Source organism: Enhydra lutris, unplaced genomic scaffold (assembly GCF_002288905.1).
Source record: "Enhydra lutris kenyoni isolate GAN:26980312 unplaced genomic scaffold, ASM228890v2 scaffoldscaffold60, whole genome shotgun sequence".
Taxonomy (NCBI): Eukaryota; Metazoa; Chordata; class Mammalia; order Carnivora; family Mustelidae; genus Enhydra; species Enhydra lutris.
The window spans coordinates 7,021,913-7,044,677 of NW_019154144.1; the positions used below are offsets into that span (position 1 = coordinate 7,021,913).

Genomic DNA, 22,765 nt, shown 5'->3' on the forward strand with positions numbered 1-22,765 from the left:
GTGCAGGGAATCTATATAAATAAGGAATTTTGAGTAAAGATAGAAACTAAAGAAATCTTTTTTCCTCTGTCTTTATTCAAAGTTACAAGTATTTCCCCTTAATTCTTTTATCTAATTGTTTCTTTGCTATTTTTACTTTCAAACTCAGTTTCTTAGAAAAGTTTTGTCCATTTTATTTTACATGGATTTTTAAAATTTTTATTTTACATGGATTTCCTTAATTTTTCAGTTATAAAGTGTACAATCTTTCTTTTGTAATAAGCAAAACATTAGTTTGTGATTTGTCTCTGCTTTTCATGTATCTGATTATTTAAGGTAGCTTTTCTCTAATCACTACATAATATAAGCAATACAAATTAGATGGACTTAATTTTCCTCATTTTGTGCCTTTTTTTTTTTTTTAATGGCCTTCTTTGTTTTAGTCACAACTGTACTAATTCTGGTAATGAATCCTGGGTTTCTGATTATGGTCTCATAAGAATCTGGTTGTATCATGTGATTTCTCTTCATAATTAAAGGGGAAAGTCATGAATACAAGTATTGGCCTTTTTCTTTCCTAAGGATTATCCGTCATCCTCATTAGTTCTCTCAAACCTGTTCTATCAGTTAACTCTAATACTGAGCTGCTCTGAAAATGAACTATTTGAGAAATAATAGAGGTGAGGTCTCAAGTTAGAGGAATAAAATTATTTTTCCCTTCAGAAATAATATTGAGAAGACTTTTGGAGATAGTTTTTTCAACTCAGATTGCTCTGCCTTTGAAATCTTATAACCTATCTTTGCTTCTAAGTAAGTATTCTTCTTTCTCGAAGGACTGGTGATTGAGGAGTGATAGGATATTAAATAGATCAGTCATTGGCAGCATTTCTTTACTGAAATAATTTTTTCAGTAAATTAAGCTTCTCATTAGGATGTTTGGTTTTATGGAAAACTATTTTTTTCTATCTAGAGTATTAAGAATTGTTTAGAAGATTTTATGTTGAAATATATTTTACATGAATTAGGTATTATGAAATGCCTTTGTGATATTACTGTCGTATGACAAGATCTGTAACAGGAGCTACCCCTTGAATATACTTTTCATCTATTTGCTGAGAGTTTACCAGTATAATTCTAAAGTGAGCATTCCTTTATAGTTAAAACTTAGCTTAAAATTAGAAATTCAGTGAGGGGCACCTAGTTAGCTCCATCAGTAGAGCATGTGACTCTTGATGTCAGGGTTCCAGGTTTGAGCCTCAAGTTGGACATAGATATTACTTAAAAATAAAATCTTAAAAAAATTTTTAAAATTAGAAATTCAGTAAAAGGACTTTTAATTTAAAAAAGATTATATTCAGTTCTTCTTTCTCAAAATTAATATCCTTAAAATTATATTGTCAAGTTTGGTATAAAATATTATCTCATTGTGGTTTTAATATTTATTTTTGGAAAATTTGGGTAAGATGGGACATATTATCATATTATTTATAGTACATCCACTTTTTCTTTTTTATGGAGTAATTATTTATGTCTTTTGCTAGTTTGCCCAATTTCTTTTGAAGACCTCCCCACTCTTAGGCTACCTGAAATCTACTTTGGACTCTGATTTGGTGTACTCTAGGTATTTCATATAAGTGAGATCATATATTTGTCTTTTTGTGTCTCATTTCATGTGCCATAATGTGTATAACCTTTCATCCATGTTGTAGCATGTGTCAGTACTTTCTTCCTTTTAATTTATATTAATTGTTGTATATGACACATTTTGTTTATAAATCCAAATGTCAATAGACATTTGTGTTTTTTCCACCTTGGATGTTATGAATAAAGCTGCTGTGAATGTTCATGTACAAGTTTTTGTGTGGACATATATTTTTATTTCTCTTTGGTAGATACCTATCTGTGAATTGATTTGCTGGGTCTTATCGTTACTCAATGTTTAAACACTTGAGAAACTGCCAGATTGTTTTCCAAAGTGACTCCATCATTTTACATTTTCATCAGCAGTGTGTTAGGTTTCTAGTTTTTTCACATTCTTGCCAACATTTGTTAATTGTCTTTTTTTATTCTAGCTTGTCCTAGTGGGTGTGAAATGACATATCATTTTTTATCTGCAGTTCTGTGATGTCTAATCATGTTTAGTATCTTTTCATGTGCTTATTGGCTATTTGTATATTTTCTTTAGAGAAATGTCTATTTAAAAATTTTGCCCATTAAAAACATTGTATTTTCTTTTCATTATTGAATTTTTTCAGCAGTTTTTTATTCTGTATACCAATCTTCATTTGATATATGATTTGCAAAGATAGTCTTATATTCTGTAGACCAAATTATGTTTTAATTTGCATTCCCCTGATGACAAATTAAGTTGAACATTTTCATACATTGTCTTTTGGTAGTTATCCTTTTTTGGTAAACACCTGTTCAGAGTGTTTGCCCTTTTTCATTTGAATTGTCTATCATTTTCTTATTGATTTGTGGAAATTCTGTTTTTATGACAGATATGAGACCTTTGTTGGGTATGTATCATGACTATCACTTTCTTGTGGCTTGCTTTTCCATTCTGTTAATTACCTTTTTGATGAATGGAAGTTCTTAATTTTAATAGATGTCATGTTTCATTTTCTTTTATGATTATCCCATTTTGGATCCTAATGTATCCCAAAGCCACAAGACTGTTCTATGTTTTCTTCCTAAAGTTTTGTTTTACTTTTCACATTTGTATTTACAGTCCATCTAGAATTAAATTTTGTGTAGGGCATGAGGCATAAGGTCAGATTTCTCTTTTAACCTCAAGTATGTAGTAGCTAGCTGGCCTGGTACTGTTTATTGAAGTTGACTTCCCACTGTATCACAATTTAATTTTTGCTATGAATCCGATGACCATTATATAAATGGGATCATTTCCAGAGTTGATCTGTTGTGGGTTTTCCCATTTGAGGCAGTACAGCACTATCATAATTTGTATGCCGTTTTAGTGTATTTTGATATCTCATAGTGTGTCATCTAGTTTTATTGGTCTTCGAGATTGCTTTGGCTATTCTTGGGTTTTTGCATTTATACACATACAAATATAAATGTAAATTTATACACACACACACACATATTCCTTTCAATTTCCATCAAAATTGCTAGGATTTTCATTGTATTATATTGATATCTTGATATTAAATCATCCAGTTCATACATTTAGTGTTTTCTTCTATTTATTTAGGTCTCTTTGGTAGTTTTCTGTGTAGAAAACTTTCTTTTTGCTAGATTTATTTCTAGATAACTTGAGGTTTTTCAAATGTTAGTTTTTTTATTTGTCCCAGAAATATAGAAATATAATTTGTATTTATATCGACCTTTATATACTCTTCTTTTATATTGCTCTTCTTCTATTAATTTTAGTAGTTCGTTGATTTCTCAGAAGCATTTGTTTGTAGAAAATCTCATCATCGGAGAATGGCAGTTTTATTTTTTTCTTTCCAATATTTATTCTTTTATGTTTTTCCCTTGATATTGCACTAAGACTTCCAGTAGAGTGCTGAACAGAAGTTGTAATAGTGAGCATCCCTATCTTATTTCAAATCTTATGTGCAAAGCTTTCAATAATTATACACTAAGTATGGCTTATGCTGTAGGTTACTTTTGTAGATTTTTAAATCAAATTAAGAAGCTCTCTATACAAGTTTGCTAAGAGTTTTTTTTAATCATAAATAGGTGCTAAGTTTTACCAAACACTTTTTTGCATTATTTGAGATAATTATGACGTTTCTTCAATTTTTTCTTAGTTTAGTGAACTACATTAATTGCTTTTCATATGTTAATCCATCCTTATATTCCTGGAGCCCTATTTAGTTTTAGATCCACCCCTATTCCAATCAGTATTTTTTGCTTAAAATGGCTCATGTCAGTGTCACCAGTAGTCTTACATTCTTACATCTTAAGATTCTCAGTTTTCATCTTATTTGACCTGTTAACATTTCTGTTCTAAAAGTCTTTCCTTCTTGAAATGCTCTTGTCATTTGTATTTTGTGACAGCATTCTTTCTTTGTTTTCTTCCTACTTCCTTTGTCTCCTGTTTTATTCTTTCCTACTAGTGCCTCTTCTTTCTAAATTTTAAAGACAGATTTTCCTCTCAAATGTTTCATCCCTCAGTTTTCTCTTACTTAATAGCATTGCCATTCACCAAGTAGTTCAGACCAAAAATTTTAATCTTTTTGACTCTTTTCACACACTAAGTTCATACCCTCCTAATTATGTTGTCTTGGTATCAAAACATACCCAGAATGAGTGACTGTTTCCTACTTAAAACCTTACTCCTTTCTGTATCACATTGATATCATCGTATTTCAGTCATCTTTTTCTTTCACTGTTGGTTATCCACAATCTGTTTTTCACTTGCAGTCAGACTAGTCTTCCTAAAATGTCTCAGACCTTACTGCTCCATCCTTCTGAGGGTAAATTAACAATTCTCTTACCTCTGACATCATCTTATCATGCCCCTTCTTACTTTGTTGCAGACACACTGGCCATGCAAAGGCCTCTTTGCCTTTCCCTTAAAAACTAAATTGTAAGCATGAGTCCATCTCAGGAATTTTGCATTTTCCCATTGCTTTCATTATTCTTTTTGTAGGTATCCAAAATGGATTGGTTCTACACTTCATTTAGGATTTTGCTAATGACACCTTATCAGAGAAGTCTTCCCTGATCACTCTAAATAGAATACCACCCCTTCTTACATAACCATCACTGTCTCCCTACTCTGCTAATGTTTTTACATCACGATTCTGACTTCTTTTTTTACTTGCTTATTTTCTGCCTCTTTTTACTGGAATGTAAGCTTCAGCTTAATGAAAGCAGGGACAGTATCATTTTTGTTCTCACCTTATTGCCATGTCTTCAGCACCTAAAGAAAGAGTGCCTGCCTTAATAAATATTTGTTGGATTTAATTGAATAAGTGAAAAGCATTTGCATGCTTGTCTGAGTACCTCAAAGAATATGTTTTTTACCTTCCCAGACGAATAGTCACACTTTTTTATTTTTAAAGATCAGTTGCGGGGCACCTAGGTGGTTCAGTGGATTAAGCCTCTGCCTTCGGCTCAGGTCATGCTCCCAGAGTTCTGGGATCCAGCCCCGCATGGGGCTTTCTGCTCAGCAGGGAGCCTGCTTCCTCTTCTCTATCTGCCTGCTTCTCTGCCTACTTGTGATCTCCATCTATCAAATAAATAAAATCTTTAAAAAAATATAAAGCTCAGTTGCTGGGTTAATAGTATAGATAATAAAGGTTCCATTTTTATTTCATCATCAACTAATAATTAGCTAATGGTTAACGGTCCCTTAGCTTTATCTCCTTGTCTCAGAAGGTATAACTTAGTTATCAAGGAAGGTAGTCTAATGATGAGAGGCTTTCTTATTCATTATATTTAGACTATTTCATGAACAAATTTTGAGGTACTTTGTTTTGTTTTCTTTTGCCAAAATATGAGTTTGAAGGAAACTTAGAGGTTATCTTATGTATTCAATAATTTTGTTGTTGTTAATTAAAAAAAAATGATTCAACGTAGCTTAAACATTTAGCAATTACGCTTGCTAATGAAACTGGAAGTCTAGTGACAGGTAACTTATCACTTACAGTCCCAGCAGGAAACAGCACACTCAAAGACTTGGTTATGGAAAAGAGTTTAAGGCAAGGCTCTTTAAAATGTTGTGAGCCTTGTTAAGGGAGACCAGCAATGTTTGCAGAAGTGAGAGGAGTGAGTATTTATCATAACTCAAAAAGAGAGTTACTATAGTTGTGGGAGAAATTGTACCTGACCGGAGTGTGGTCTTCAGTAAAAGAATATAGTATATTGGCCTGAAGGAGTGAAGCCAGGGTCCCTCCAACTTCATTTTCTTCTTGTCCTTTAATTTCCTGCTGGTGTCTTTAACAGTCAAACCCAATGGAAGCCAATAGCAAAGGGAGTTCCCAAGCACAGAAATAGGATGGGGAAAGTTGGGGAGTAGATCAGTATAGCCAGTAAAACATGTCCATTAAGTTGGACTTTAGAATTTTGTTGCCTGAGTCTCAATTACGTCATGAAGGACCTACGGTTTTTCCTGTAGGTCTGCTCAGCTACCCGTACTCGTGATTTTATTTGCTGCTATAGTTATTATTCTTTGTGGTCCTAAGAAGGTTGCCAGGTCAATTTAGTGCTAAAGGCTCTCATATCCAGGTTGAGGATAGACAGAAGAGCTCCTTTCTCTCAATTACTGAACAACATCCTTCCCTCCAATTTGATTGCTCAGGTTAAGTCTTGACCTACTTTCATTATTTGCTGCCATGAAAATTTTGATGAATCATTGTCTACCTGTCTCCCCTCAAAAACAGCAACAACAACAACAACAACAACAACAACACATAGGTGATTCATATTGGATTAGGTTTTTGGAGTCCAGTTTTGGGATCCTGCAAGGAGTGAAATAGATGTTGAGGATCAACTACTTTTTGATGTGCCTCTACTATTTAAAACAATTTCCCAAAATTTACTTAAAAATATAATGTATGTCGCGCGTGCGTGTGTGTGTGTGTGTGTGTGTGTGTGTGTATGTGTGTGTATACACACACTGATTTCTGCAATAAAAATGAACATTTCTGGTGATCCCTTCCATTGTGGGCTGTTCTCAATGCATGAAAGACCTCTTTTTACTGAATAGCAACTTGTCCCTATAACATCCATTGCTTCTGTTTGATTTAGTTACTTCTGAAGTGGATGTTATAATTATTTTTTCCAGGCTTCTGAAATTCTATTTCCAGATATGTTCCATCACAATTCATATAGCACTTATCATACAGAGTATATCTTCAGTTATCACACAAAAGTAATGTCATATAGTTTTAATTTCAGAGCATGCATTTTACAGATTTGTAACCATTAGACAAATATAACTTTTTAAAGTAGCTTTATTTGAGAAATGAAAACAAATATCAAAATAAAAAAAATTTAAAGCAATCTTGTAAACTAAACACATTAAAACAGAGTTGGACATCTTCTTTTATCTTCTCCTAATCAGTGTTTTGTCTTATCTGTCCTATTCTTATTCTGTTCTTAAATTTAACATGAATTCAGTTAAACGTCTGCTGAGGACTATGGCAGGTACCAGACAGAAGAAAAAATGAATAAGATAGTATCGTCTTTTATTACAAGAAAGAAAGATATATGAATAATTAACAGTAATGGAAGGCAGAAGGAAGAAGTACTACTTATGGTAAAGATAACATGCTATTGAAGGGAACTTTCATTTTCTGCCTGATTGGATTTTTGAGTAGGCCAATAAAAAAACAAGTTTAGAAAGATATTTCCTAAAGATCAATTTTAGAGTAAGAACTACCACCTAAGAGTTTAATTGCTATGAAAAAAACTGATAATTTTTTATTAATGTGGAAGGAAGACCTCATGTGATGCTTCCAGCATATCCTTTTATAACACAGCAAGTTAAAAACTTGTTTTCAAGTTATGAATTACTTCCTCAAATAAATATGTTTATAATGGCCAATCCGATTTTATATTGCTTTAGTATTCTTTATAAACACAACAATATTATTTTTTATTTTTATTTTTTAAAGATTGATTTATTTATTTGACAGCAAGAGGAGAGAGAGAGAAAGAGAGAGTGAGGGAGCACAAGCAGTGGGAGTGGCAGCCAGAGGGAGAGGGAGAGGCAGGTTCCCTGCTGAGTAAGGAGCCCGATGCAGGGCTTACAGGATTCTGGGATCATGACCTGAGTTTAAGGCAGACGCCTAACAGACTGAACCACCCAGGCACCCCAACACATGACAATTTTATAGGATAAAATCTAATCTCCAAAAATGTTTATCTAGGAACATGATCGGACTGTTTTATTTCAGAGTTTTAAGCATAAAAGTAGAATTTATCAGATAATGTTCTTAAAGTCATTATTACTGAATAAAAAGACATAATAATTATAATAATAAACTATGTCAAATTATAGCTGGTAAAGGAGGGGCTAAAGCTTTATATAACCGTTGATCTCTTGTTTTAATTTTCTTCACCTACAAATAAAATGTTTTAGAATTTTAAAGTATTGTATTTTTATTAAAGTTTCTTTAAAGTGAGTGTTCAAGCTTTGATTTTTCTCTTTACTTAAATATTTATTTGCTTTTGTCTTCCATCCCCCGCTTTAATGATTCAACTCATTGTTAGGATCATTTTTCTATCTTCTTATTAAATTTTCATGTAAAGTTATGCTCCTAGGCTTGGTTTGAATTTCATGTAAAGTTATGCTCCTAGGCTTGATTTGACTATTGCTTATCTGCTTACCACTGGTGTTTTGTCAAACATACAAGTATAGTAATAAAAATCATTACTAGCCTTATCATACTTAAAACTAATTGGTTCCTACTCAGTAAAACCTTTTCCTAGTCATTCTTCCACAAATTTGCTATCCTCTGTGTTTTTTCGTGCACTTACTGACGTCTAACTTGTTACATATTTTACTTTTTTATGTTATTCTATGTCCCTGTCCTCTCCTCCCTTAGAATTTGAGTTCTGTGAGGGCAGGGGTTTTTCAGTTTTGTTAACTGTTCTTTCCACAGTGCCAAGGAGAGTCCCTGGCAAATAGTAAGTACTCAACTTGCATATTTTCCATATGACTAAATGAAAAGTCCTGAATCTGCCTTTAAGTAAAGGAAATGGATGCAAGGGTTTTACAAGTTGAGGGAACATAGTAGAGAAAGCAAATGAAGCAAACTGGTGTTGTGCAAGCAAAATTTACCCAAAGAAATACTTTGTTTGGCTCATTGAAAAGTTTTCTAGTTATGAATTTTTTAAGAATTTTTTATTTTATTTTATTTTTTTTCTAGTTAGGAATTTTATTTCCTTTAGGTACTTTGGGCAGTTCTCCCTACTGTTTATTGTCTCCTACACTAAAGGCATACACTGTTAACTATTTGAATATTGTGATCATATGAGTTTGTGATACCTTGTGTAGAAGTGTGAAATGCATAGCATGCTTATGAGAAAGTTACTGAGCTGCCCTTGTTAACTAAACCTATGGGAAGTAAACTTGGTAAGACAATTTAGACTCTTTTAGACCTTAATTATCCTATGGTGATACTTGGACTTTAGTCACTGGATAGTGGAGAGAAAGTGTGATGTGACCTGAGTTCTGGGGTTGAGTGGTAGATGGTTCTTTATCCTAGGGAGTATCAGAAAGGATCACTAGATGAGGAAGAAAACATTTCTTTAGTAAAATATATTTTTGACAGTCAAATCAGGATTACTGGCTTTTAAAGAACAGCATTTCCTCTATAATATTTTCATCTGAAATTATACTTGAAGGTGGTATTTTCCATTCAAAATATAATGCAAGCCTCATATATTATTTTAAAAGTTCTAGTAAAACATTACCAGTGAAATTAATTTTAATAATGTATATAGTTTAACCTTATATATCCTAAATATTGTCACTTCAACATATACTCAATTAAAAATTATAAGGGATAGTTTGCATTATTTTTTATTCTGAATCTTCAAGTGTGCACATACTTATAACACTTACCACCTAGGACTAGCCACATTTCAAGGCTCAGTAGCTATACATGGCTAGTGGCTTCTATATTGGACAATGCAGCTTTTAGGTTTGGTTTTAATTTTGTAAGGTCTGTCATTTATCTAAATAGCATTGGTAATCGGTTGCTTATCGGCAGTTGAAAATCATGATGGGGGTGTTTAGCATAGAGATATTGTTATATGAAGCTGTGGAAACATAAAATATCGTTGAGAGAGAATGATTTTATGGGAAGAGAAACCAAATAAATAAGTTTTAGCAGTTTCCATCTTTGAACCAAAGGGCACTGGGGAGGAATTTGAGGGTCATGAAAGCCAAAGGGGCAGTATTTCCAGGAGAGTAAGATGTACTTTTCATACCATGGCTAGGTTGAAAGGTTTATGCTGAGTAAGATGCATTGCATTTATCCCTGTGCAACTCATTTGTGACTTTATGAAGAAATGATTCAGTGGAATGGTGGAGTCAATTTATTTACCCATTGTTTTGGATCTCGTGAAAGCACCTATCTTTCCCAGTATCTTGTGTTGTGTGTGTGTGTGTGTGTTTGTGTGTGTGTGCTATATACCATTTCAGTTTCCTTTGAGATCTCTCCTTTAGTCAATTTATATAAAAATGGGCAAAAAGTGGGCTGAAACCATTTTTATTCTTAACTTATTTTATTTCTTTAGTTTGTGATGAGAGTGGCATTATTTAACCTGAGTTACTTATCTGCAGTTATTCTGGAAAGGGCTTTAGGTAATAAATTCTCATTCAGAAAATTATCTTAAAAGTTGATGTTTCTGAATATAACTTTTGAATAGCAAAAGAAATATATAGTTTTATATTATGTTTAAATTATTAGGTATGGCATTATGAAAAATTCATATGTACTTATTATGTCAGCAGTCTTAAAATTTGATATTTTGAGTATTTTTAGCTTGAAAATCTTTTCTTTTTCTTTAGTCATCAAGAGTTCATATAACTAGAGCTGTCCTGGAGCAATTTTTATCCTTTGCAAAATACCTTGATGGTTTATCTCATGGAGCACCTTTGCTAAAGCAGCTTTGTGATCATATTTTATTCAACCCAGCCATCTGGATACATACACCTGCAAAGGTATAAATTTCATTCTCATTCATTTTATTTTAGTGTAATATTAATAATATGATCTAAACTATGCAGTAGAAAGCATTTGGATTTTTTCAGCATATTTTATAGTCAACCTGAAACAGTTGTGTTACCAGAATCTGCAACCAAAATATTAAATATGTAAATATTAAAATAACTGAAAATTATTATATTGATACAATAACTGCATTCTGAAGTTAGTAGTTGTATTTCATATCTTTCCAAGAAAGAATTTGGTACACTGATTATTAAGACTAAGAAAACAGAATGTAATAGGCAACTAATTATATAATGATAATTACAATCATTGTGACTGAAAATTGCTTACATTGTGAATACAGAGTTTATATCATGATTGTAAATTTCTTTGTTTTAAAATAAATATATATATTGTTTTTTATATATCAACATAATTTTTTTTATTTTGCATACCTAAATTTAGCCCTGTTATACTCTAGTGGAAATTAGTAATGGAGTGATATTCTTCATGAGAGTGGGCTGCCTTTTATGGTTTTCAGATTCCACATAACTTTGCTTAATTTATAAAGGGTCTGACTTTTATTATTGTTCAGCATGTTAGTTGTGGTGCTAAGCTCAAACTTTAACTTTGTTCAAAAAAAAAAAAACTTTAACTTTGTTCACTTTTTAAACAAGTTGTTTGACTTATCTCTCTACTTACATGGTTAGATTCTGATACTTTGACAATGGGTTAAGAAAATTTGGAATTATGTTAACTCTTAGGATATATGACTGTGTATATTTTTTCCAAATGTGATATAGCTGACTCATGTTAGTTCTGTACCTTTAAGCTGCTGAAATATATTTTGATTAAGGGCTTTAGATTAGGTTACTTTTTGAATAATTTGATCTTCCTATCAGTTACTTTTGATCAATTAACTCATTTAAAATTATTTCATTGTTAAATAGCTATAGATTCTCTTTATTAAAATAAGTTTTATTAGAATGTGTTGGCTGCAGATTATTTTTGTTTAAAAATATAAATACTATTTAATAAATAGTTATTTTTAACCTCATAATGAATGGTTCTTTCTTGGCCTTTACTAATTTGCATTTAAATTAGAATGTATATGTATAATATAAACTCTTGAGGCATTTTAAATTTATTTTAATGCTCTGTTAATATTCTGTATTAGGTTCAGCTTTCCCTATACACTTACTTGTCGGCTGAATTTATTGGAACTGCTACCATTTACACCACCATACGCAGAGTAGGAACAGTATTACAGCTAATGCACACATTGAAATATTATTACTGGGTCATTAATCCTGCTGACAGTAGTGGCATTACACCTAAAGGATTAGGTAAGTACAATACTACCACTCATTCATTGTACTAATACTGTTCTATAGCCTGAGTACTATTATAGGCACTAGAAGTGCACAGTTATGAAAATATCACTGAACTACTGTCTTTCTTATATGTAACCTTGTATATTGAGAATTTTTTTGTGGTAGAGAAATTTATAGTTCTGAAATATTAAGTTATTTTTAGAATAAAGGTGGGTAAAAAATAATATTCTATCTTTTAGCTGATTGCTTTTTGTGCTCAGGAAAATATATTCATAATATTAAAATTAGCTGAAGTTGATCATGGCCAGATGTTCTAATACTGTTGTTTCAACCCTTTGAGATAGTTACCTTTCTTTTTGTTTTTCCCCCAAACTTTACCCTTTAACGTAAGTGTAGTAGAAACTAATTTAATACTTCATTGTATTGTTTAAAAAATATTGCCAGGGTGCCTGGGTAGCTCAGTTGGGCATCGGACTCTTGGTTTTAGCTCAAGCTGTGGTCTTGGGGTCTTGAGATTGGGCTCCGCCTTTGGCTCCGTGCTCAGTGCAGAGTCGGCTTGGGGGTCTCTGCTTCTCCCTGTGCCTCTCTCCCAGCTCATGTACATGTGCATGAGTGTGCTCACTTTCTCTTTCCCTAAAATAAAATAAGTAAAATCGTAAAAAATAAAAATAAAAAAAATCACCAGTTTCCTAATTATATAAAAATACATACTCATCATTTCTACATCTAAAATGATGTAGAAAAAAAAAATTCATGACCCAACCCCGGACATAAGAACTGTTACAAGCTTGCTGTATGTTCTTCCATGTTTTTCATTGTATTAAATATGTGAAATATTTAAACTCTTACAGAACTGAGATTTTCTTGATCTTTTTTCTGTTTTCTTCTTGACTCTACATAGTAATCTAAAAGAATGTACCATTTACATGTTTCTAAAATTTTGATCCTATAAATAACAGTGATCTATTCCTTTGTATATAATCGTTTACTTCCATCTTTGATTTGTTTAAAATTACTGAGAGAATAACTATGTAGTATGGGAGAGTGCTTTTCTCAGCTTACTAACAATAGTGTGAAAAGTATTGTTTCATAAAAATTTTTTAATAAGGGAAAATAACATTTCACTACTTTAATTTTCATTTATTAACTTATGTTATGCCTTTTATTGATAGGACTTTAAAAATTGTGTGACTTGCAATCTGGTGTATTATTCTGTCATTCATGACTTTTTTGTTACTTTTAATCTTGATAATGCCTAAAATTTACTGAATGTTCACCAGGAGTTTGAATCTACACTAAATATCCTGTTTATTTTGTGTAGTCATTTATATATAATGTAATTATATATGCATAGACATGTTTACCTCATACACATCGGACTATGTAACTAAATTGTCAGTATCACTGTTATTTTTTCAGTTTGGAAACTGAAAGTTGGTACAAAGTAACAGAACTAAAATTTGAATCATGTCTATGTGATTCAGCACCTTTTTAAAACACATACTCTGATAGTTTCTTTACCCCAAACAGATCATATATTCATACATATTCATTTCTGCTTCAGAAAACAAATTTCTAATTTATCGAAAGTTGCAAGAGTTATATAGAGAATTACCATATTCCCACCATGTTTTCCAGTATTTTATATTTTACCACATAGACTTTCTCATTCTCCGTTTTTATGTAATATAGTCATATATACATGCATATATTTTTTCTGAATCAGTTGAGAATAAATTATAGATGTGATACTGCATTACCTTAAATATTTTACTGTTTGTGTCCTAAAAGGCATAGTCTTAGATAACCAAGGGCAACCATTAAAATGAGGTAATTAACATTAATACAGTGTAATCATCTAATCCAAAGATCGCATTTAAATTTTACCAATTATTCCAATAATATCCTTAATCTTTTTTTTTTTCCTCTGAATCCCAGTCGAGGATTGTATATTGCATTAGTTGCCTTGTCACTTTAATAGTCTTCAATATAGAATAGTTTTTTGTTAGTATTTCTTTGTCTTCCGTGACTTTGATATTTTCGAAGAACACAGACAAATTACTTTTTAGAATGTCCCTTAATTTGGATTTGTTTGATATTTGCTCATGGTGATCCATGTTTTTCATTTTTGGTTGGAGTCGCTTAGAAGTCATACCAATTCTGCCACATCATATCATGTCAAGAGGCACATGACACCGAGTTGTCTTATTACTGGGGATATTGACTTTGCTCATTTGATTAGTGTGGTGTCTGCCAGGGTTCTTCATTATAAAATTACTACTTTCTCTTTTGGAATAATAAGTATTTGGTAGAGAAATACATTGAGACTGTGTAAATATCCTGTTCTTCAACAAACCTTCACCTCCTGGTTTTTGTTCATCAGTTACTCTTGCCATAATTGATCTTTATTATGATTGCTGCTAAATGGCAATATTTTCTAAGACATTTATTTGTTTGAATTCTATAGGAAGGAACGTATTTTTTCTCTTCCATTTATTTGTTCATTTTATATCAACACAAGTTTCATGGATTTGTTTTATTCTGTGTATTATATCAATAGTTGGCACGTTTTCTCGGCAAAGGGCCACACAGAAATATTTTAGGCTTGGGAGTCATAAGGGCTTCCTTACAGGTAGTCAACTCTGCCAGTGTATAGCAAAAATAGACATAGACAGTATGTAAATGAATAGATATGGTTTGTTTTAGTGAAACTTGAAAAATGTTAAGGCTTAATGGATTTAGCCCAGCAACTATCCCATGGATTGTATCATTATTTATTGGATGTAAGGTTGTCCCACATTTGGCTTGTAGGAGACCTTCACATGAGATCTTGGTTCTTTATGACAGATGTTTATAATTATTTAGTACTAGCTCTCTGCCACAAGATGTTTTTGGTTCATTTTATATTTACCCAGTTCTAGAATCAACCATTTCTCCAAAGAGCCTTGGTTTGTTTTGGTAGATATGGGTTTTGGAAACCAAGATTTAGGTGTTTGGTGTGCTTGTTGTACTTACTGCTCTTTGAGTGGCATTGCTTCTAGGGATTCTGCGTGGATCTAGGAAGTACAGGTTTATACATAGATACCTTCCTTTCTAGTTCAATGAAGCCTTAAGCTTATTATATTTATAGCTTTCTTCTTTCAATAGTGAAAAAATCTGCCTTAGGTGATCTTTAATAATGTATTTATATATTTGCTTATTCTAGTTTATGAAGCAGTGTTCTGACATGTGCGCCATCACCTTCTCAGATTAGACATTGCCAGTCAGCCCTGACCATCCCCTCACCTCTAACTCTGGCTGGTCCTTGTCACCTCCTTAGACCTGATTGTTTCTTCGCTGCTGACCACACTAGTAGCCCATTTTGTTTCCTCACTCTGACCCTGAAGGTCCTGCCAGACTTGGTTGCCTCTTCAGCCCTGCCAGCATCTGGTGTTTCCTTGGCCTCTGCTCCTTTCTCCCATCCCTAGACCCTCAAGCCTGGCTGGCTCTAGCTTCTTCAAGGAGAGGGGAGGGAAGAAACCAAAGACATATATTTTAAAGAAAAGTGACAAGGAACTGGAAGAGAATTTCTTTTTTTTTAATGGGTTATTTTTTTTTTAAGACTTTTTTATTTATTTGACAGACAGAGATCACAAGTAGGCTGAGATGCAGACAGAGAGAGAAGCAGGCTCCCCAGTGAGCAGAGAGCCCAATGAGGGGCTCAGTCACAGAACCCTGGGATCATGACCTGAGCCAAAGCAGAGGCTTTAACCCACTGAGCCACCCAGGCACCCCTGGGTTATTCTTTTTTAATGCATCTTTTTATTATGTTTAATGTACCTTTTTAATTTAACTTTTTAGTCTATCCGAAATTAACTTCGATATTTAGTGAAATGTGAGGCCCTTACTTGAAGCATAGCTTTCTAAATAACAACTTTTTTCAATACCATTTTGAACTGAAATGCTTTCCTTTTCTTTTAAGGACACTGTAAAGATAATTTGTACACACTCGCTTTTCATAGTACTAATTCATTTGTAGGCACTGACGAGAAGTAGGGTCTTTTGGCTTTAACTCTTATTTAACACTTTTTAAATTATTATTCTGTCAGGTGCAGTATAAAAAACTTATTTATATTAATAAGGTACCGTAGTAATACATGATCTTAGTTAACAAGTAGAATAATACAAAGGTTAATAAATAAAAACTTACTAATCTCCCAAGGAGCCAGTATCACCAGTCTTATATTCATCTACCTCTTTTTCTCTGTTCATACAAACACCGACTTACACATGCCTACATGTAGATGCTTCAAATTATAGGTGTTTCAAAGTTTTATTTTGAATATATCATAAATGCAAGTATGTAAATATGTAATAAACCTCATATGGGTCTCACCAAACTTAAGAGAGAGAATATTACCATAAACCTGTATTTACCTATCTTTGGTCATATCTTCCTCCCATTCCCAGCCATAGAGATAACCCTATGCTCAATTTTGTTTCATGTTTTCTTTTATGTTTATTATGCCTTTTCCTTACTTGAATGCTTATTATTTTTTAGTATGCTTTACTACTTTGCTATTTATATGTGTATTCCTAAGCAATTGATTGTTTAGCCTTCTGTACTTTACATAAAAGGTATCATTTGTGATTTATGCCACTTTTATATTTGTAAAATATCTGTTTATTCTATTTTATAAAATAGGGATTCATATTATGTATATAAATAAGACTCATACATATGTGTGTATTCTTCTGCAATATCCTCTTTACATTGTACCATGTCTGACAGTAGTAATTGTAGCTAACATTTACTGAATGCTTATAATTAAAATGGACCAGGCACTATTCTAATTCCTTTAACATGTATTGCTTTGTTTAATCCTTATAAAATACCTTGTGACATAAGCACTATTATTACTCTTATCCTTAAAATTAAAAAAAATGCTCACTAAGATAATATAAAACTTGTCCAATTTCATTAAATGAAAGTAAGGAAATTATTACTAAGATAATGGCTGTCTCTAATGGGATGGAATGGAGCTGGAGCATGTGATCGGACTGGTGTAGGGTGAGGACTTTAGTATGCTGGAACAAGCTGGTGCATCGCCAATTATTAAATATTTAGGGATGTCACAACCTGGTTTTTAAAACCATTAGTAGCGTGAGCTTGAATTCAGTCATAGTGGGAATATTTATATAACAGAAATCATAACTCTGCAGTTATTTAATCTGATTCAAGTCAGGGCCTCACCCCTTCACTCATGTAGTTCCTTTACCTGCACACCAATCGTTAATGGATTTCTTTGCCAAGCTACTGTGAGTGTTCAGTATCTTGACCTAATACACGTGTTCATTTTATACCAGTTCATTAAGTTGTATATTTACATCTTCTGTATGTGTGCTGTATTTCAAAATGAAAAACAGGTTTGTTTGTTTTTTTGAGATGAAGAGCATGAGCAGATGGGGAGGGGCAGAGAGAGAGAGAGGGAGAGACAATCTTAAGCAGGCTCTATGCTCAGTACACAGCTGGATGTGGGACTTGATTTCATAACCCTGAGATAATGACCTGAACCAAAATCAAGAGTCAGACACTTAACCAACTGAGCTATCCAGGCTCCCCCACAAAGAAAATTATTTTTAAAAAATTAATACCGAGTGTTGGTAAGGAAGGAAACAGTATTTTGTACACTATTGGCAGCAGTGGAGCAAAAAATGCAGAGGGCGGTCTGGGAAATGAGAAAGAGATTTCTTTCTCAAGAATAAATGGAATGGATTGTTTGAGTAATAACTTGTATTAAATATTTGTTGAGGGAATAAAAAATGTTATAAATTATGCATATGAGGATTTTTATTTTAAAACTTATGAAGAAGCTATATAAATCCTTATTGCTTCAAGAAAGGCTTGATATTTAAGGGCTTTCATGGTTCTAGCTAAATAGTTAAAGGTATAATTTAATTATTATATACTTTGTAAGTTACATATATCATTGAATAATCTCATTTATTGATAAGTAAATATTTTCAATTAATACTTTGAAATTTAGATGTTATGATAGAGTTGATAGATACACTTTAACTGTTGACATTCATTTTCATTTATTGACTCATGAGCATTTTTTGAGTGTCCATTATAATATGTATTTGGTATATACAGTTAACATGGGGGGGAAAAGCTGCAAAACAAGTAATTAAAATAGAGTGTCACTTTTTCTGTGCTTTGTTATATACTGTGTGGTGTGAAATCGGAGACAGTCTTTAAATGAAGAAAGGTTTAACTGAAGATGAAAGAAATGTTGAGAAAACTTGGATTTGGGGGAAAAGGGAACCTATTAAATTAATAAAAGTAGAAAAATTTATGTAAACACTTGATGATTATACACTTTTGAATGGATGGTAATATATTATAATTTTTTAAGAAGTAATTCTTTCCCCCAAATCTGACATTTGGTGAATAATTTGAAATTGCCCAAATCTGAAAATTAATGTTTGGACCCTCTGATATAACTGAAATGATATAGTATTAATACTAACAAATATTATAATCCTAATAAAAGCAACTTGTGAAGAATTCCATAGTATTCCAACATAATTGCATTAAACTTATTTAATATCACGAGGTTACCCCCCCCTTTTTTTCTTTTCTTTATGTTTTCTGTTTTATTCTAGATGGTCCCCGGCCGTCACAAAAAGAAATTATATCCCTACGGGCATTTATGCTACTTTTCCTGAAACAGCTCATACTAAAGGTAAAATAGCTTTACATAATTTAGAATTGTAGTATATTAAATAAAGAGGAATTTTTATCATTATTTAAAATCAATATTGTTAAATTAGTGGTAATTATTTTTAATTTATGAGTAGCTTTCAAAATCCTAAAGTAAATCTTAGTGTTAACTTTTGTTAAACTTCACTTTTTGCTGATCTTCTTTGAGATCATCCATTCTAAGGGATATAAGAAATGGACAAAGAACATATGCATAACAAATGAGCATATAGTTTTTATTCCAGAAAATGATCTGTGTGCCAGTTTGAGAAGACTTACATTATGTATTTTATCACAGTAGGATTTTTAAAAGATTAAGATAAAGAAAAACGGAAAATAAAAGTAAAATATACATCAGTTGGTCCTATAAAGTTTTGCATTATTTTAAGAAAAGAATAAATGGTTAGAAAATAATAATAAGAATACAGTTAGGTGAGCAAAATATACTAACTTTTGATAGTGATAGTCAAATATTAGCAACTTTAAAAGACTAGATACAGTTTTCCAAATATTTACTTAATTATGTGGAAAAAGATAGTTTATGAATTATGGCGTATTTAAAGATTCTAATGAAAACATCACTACTTGTAAGTTGTTCTTATTTTCTTTTAAAATGATCATTTGATGTCTATCTTTAAAGTATTAATTTTAGATTTAAATAATATACATATTTTTTAAAATTAGGATCGAGGGGTCAAAGAAGATGAACTTCAGAGTATATTAAATTACCTACTTACCATGCATGAGGTAGGACATGGTCTGGGTCTTCTATTTTAATTATTTTATGTAAAGTACTAGAATAAAATATTAACTAAAGAAATATTGGTGATCCTTATTATGCAGGATGAAAATATTCATGATGTATTACAGTTACTAGTGGCTTTAATGTCAGAACACCCAGCCTCAATGATACCAGCATTTGATCAAAGAAATGGAATAAGGTATGATTATAATAATGGTATTACTAGTAAACTTTGAGTACAGTTGTGCTTTCTAGAATAACTCCTTCTCTAGGAACTTTTGAATAAATATGGCAAAATCTCACTAAGAAGGGAATAAATGGAGAAAACTAGTATTAATCTTCTAATACTCAAACTGATGAAGTATTTAAAGAATGGGTCTTGGTCTCAAGAAGAGTAATTAATTTATTGATGCTATAATAAAGATATTTCAAGTAGTGTGAAGAACAATCTTTTTTTTTTTTTCCAGGAAGACAAGAGATCATGGTATATTTCAGCAAAAGAGAGCACAAGAAAATTATATGAATTTAGGCTCAAGAACTAGATAGTGGCCAGATTTGGAAGATACTTAATAGAAAGAAGTTAAGATTTTATTCTGCTGGTGATGAAATAAAGTATTTTGAATGGGGCACCAATTTGCTCAGATTTCCATTTTGTTAGATTTATAGTCAACAGTGTGGAAAATGAACTAGAGAGGGATAAAATTGATATCGCAAAATAAGTAGATTATTTTATTCATCAGTATTAGGGATGATGAGTTGGGAAGTGGCAATGTAATTGGAACAAGAGGACAAAACCAAGAGAGTTTGAAGTCTAAGTTTAGTTATAATGATTTTAATTAATTATTACTTGATTAGTATTCTTACGAACGTTGGCCTATAACCTAGCCCTTTAGGGATTCTCCTTTTTAATTTTTCTGAAGTCTAAATTTTTAGAACAAAGAGGAAATCTAAGTTAGACATGTGAAACTCAGTGAACTTCTACAGGTTGTAGAAGAACTTGGAAATAATATACCTGCCAACGGATTTTAGTAGTGCTTCTTTTACTTGGCCATTGATATCAACAAATGACAGTTTTCTAGATTTTAAGGACTCCTTTCCAAGTCAGAGAAGCAATCACATCATTTCTATTAGATGTCCTGTTTGAGTTATCACTGTTACCTTTGAGTTTACAAGCCATGGAGTTACTACTTTATTTGAAGAAGAGGATTACACATCTAATTATTAAGAACTATAAACATTTTCTTACTATGAATGAACTATATGAATTTGCTGATACTTAACTGTTTCCTAAATAATAACAGTTTCATATGGTTGAACCTGATCATATAATAAAGTTATTCTTAAATTATATTTAGACTAAACAATTAGTATCTTTGACCTTAGATGCTAGTATGTCTTTTATTTGTTATATTGACTGATAAGTGAATCAATTAAAAATGTCCTCATCATCCTTGTGAATGATACCAACCTTAGATTGGTAGTATGAAACTCAGACAAAATTCTGTGTTACTTTGACACAGTGAAAATATGATCTTACAGAGGAAAATGATATTTGGTTAGATTTTTAGGGGACTGAAATAGTAATTAATATGTGTAAAATGATTAGACACAATGAATACCAAAGCCTGGTTGCTCCTGATTGACACTTGTTAAACATGACCTGTTGTTACCATTGTGTTCAAAACAGTGACAAAGATGCAAGGTTTTCTATTTCAGTTTTCCCATTTCAAAAAAATGTGAAGAATGTAGGCTTTGACTAGAGATATTGAAAAAATAGACTTATTAAATGGAACACTTACAGGTCTGCATCTTAGGTACTCAAGGATAACAGTTATATGTATGTATAACTATTATATGTATAACTTTATATATAAAATTTATAAATTTTATAAAAATATTTAATATATTTATATTATATTTTTATTTATATTTTAAAATATAAAATATTTTATATTTTATATATAAAATTACCCAGGATTTTCTGGGGAAAAATTCTGATTAATTATTTATATATACTAATAATTACTGAGCACAAAGAATGAACTTAATTCTGGTGATATTTTAAGCGGCCTTAAGAAAGACCGTGTAATAGTACAACTTTAAACCCAGCAGCTAAAAATATGATATTTTTATATCTGAAAATCTTTGAAGTAAAGAATACATAAGTACTTGTCTCAAGTAATTTAGATCATTTGCTGGCTTAATATAGTAAGCTCAAACTGATGAATTAGGATTCACCTATCTTATTATATTTCAGGTGAACATTCATTAACTGATTTGTCAGTAAATTTCCCATTCACACTACATTGTAATCCTGTGTTCATATCTTGTTTTGTTAAGGAACAACTGTCTAGTTGTAAAGAAAATCCTATGTAATGTGCTAGAGTAAGGACCCCAGATGTTTTCATGTTTCAGTTGTTAATCATAATTTCTGTTAGTCCTGGGTGGATTTTAAACCTTTCTTATCCCTACAATTTAAAGTTATTTCTAGAAAACAGGAATTCTGTGGGAGTTTCTGTTTCCCTATCTGAGTATAGTCATGTTTTTAGACTGTGAGCTTTTACTTTGATTCTCCAGATTATTTTTACTGTTGAATGTTCTTTCTCATGATTTCCTGAATAGTTCTTTATCTTATACACATAACTTTTCTAGTCTCATGCTTGTTTTTTTTTTCATTACTGATCTTGGTTCATAAAAGTTCTGAAAATAGATTTCAATGTAAATACATATTTAGGAAAACTTGAGGCTTTTGGAAAAAATTCATCTTCTAAAAGAAATAGTAACTCTAATGTTTACCTCAGTCCGTTCTTCAGTAGAGTAACACACAAATAAGAAACAGTATCAACAATATATTATCTTCTTTTATAATACTATAAGCCACTGTTAAAACAGATGTGACTAGCTTTAAGTAATGTGTTCTCTTTTGTTATTGTTACTGAAACGATATAAAAATTATACTGTATCTTCTAATATCAACTTTCTGTTTAGCCTAGATGACTCCATCTTAAAAACATAAAATGACACTTTATTTTTTAAATAGAATTTAATACAATAAAGCACATCCTAATTTTATAGTTACCACCACCACGTTCAAAGAACTTTCTTAAATTCTAGAATTAGTTGCAAAACAGTATAGTTATTATTGTCCCCTACTACCTTATGGAAAAAATGTTTGCTTTTATGTTTTGGAAAAAGTTTAAATTTTTTAAATATTTATGAAAATTATAATGGATATAGCCTTGTTCTTATATCATGTTCAAAATGACTATATGTGTTAAATTAGGCTATATGTTAGTAGAGATTTCTTTGCTCAAAGTACCAGAAA

At 31.6% G+C, this 22,765-nt stretch overlaps 1 protein-coding gene across 4 annotated transcripts in view; it reads left to right on the top strand.

Annotated features, from left to right (window-relative positions):
* The window catches only part of LOC111158523 (neurobeachin), a 672,328-nt gene that overhangs the window by 145,269 nt on the left and 504,294 nt on the right, over nucleotides 1-22,765 (top strand). For all 4 annotated transcript variants that reach the window (XM_022520602.1, XM_022520603.1, XM_022520605.1 and 1 more), the window contains exons 12-16: nucleotides 10,478-10,630; nucleotides 11,797-11,965; nucleotides 18,602-18,681; nucleotides 19,383-19,445; nucleotides 19,542-19,639. In XM_022520602.1, coding sequence (XP_022376310.1) covers nucleotides 10,478-10,630; nucleotides 11,797-11,965; nucleotides 18,602-18,681; nucleotides 19,383-19,445; nucleotides 19,542-19,639 — 563 coding nt within the window. The remainder of the gene's footprint in view (nucleotides 1-10,477; nucleotides 10,631-11,796; nucleotides 11,966-18,601; nucleotides 18,682-19,382; nucleotides 19,446-19,541; nucleotides 19,640-22,765) is intronic.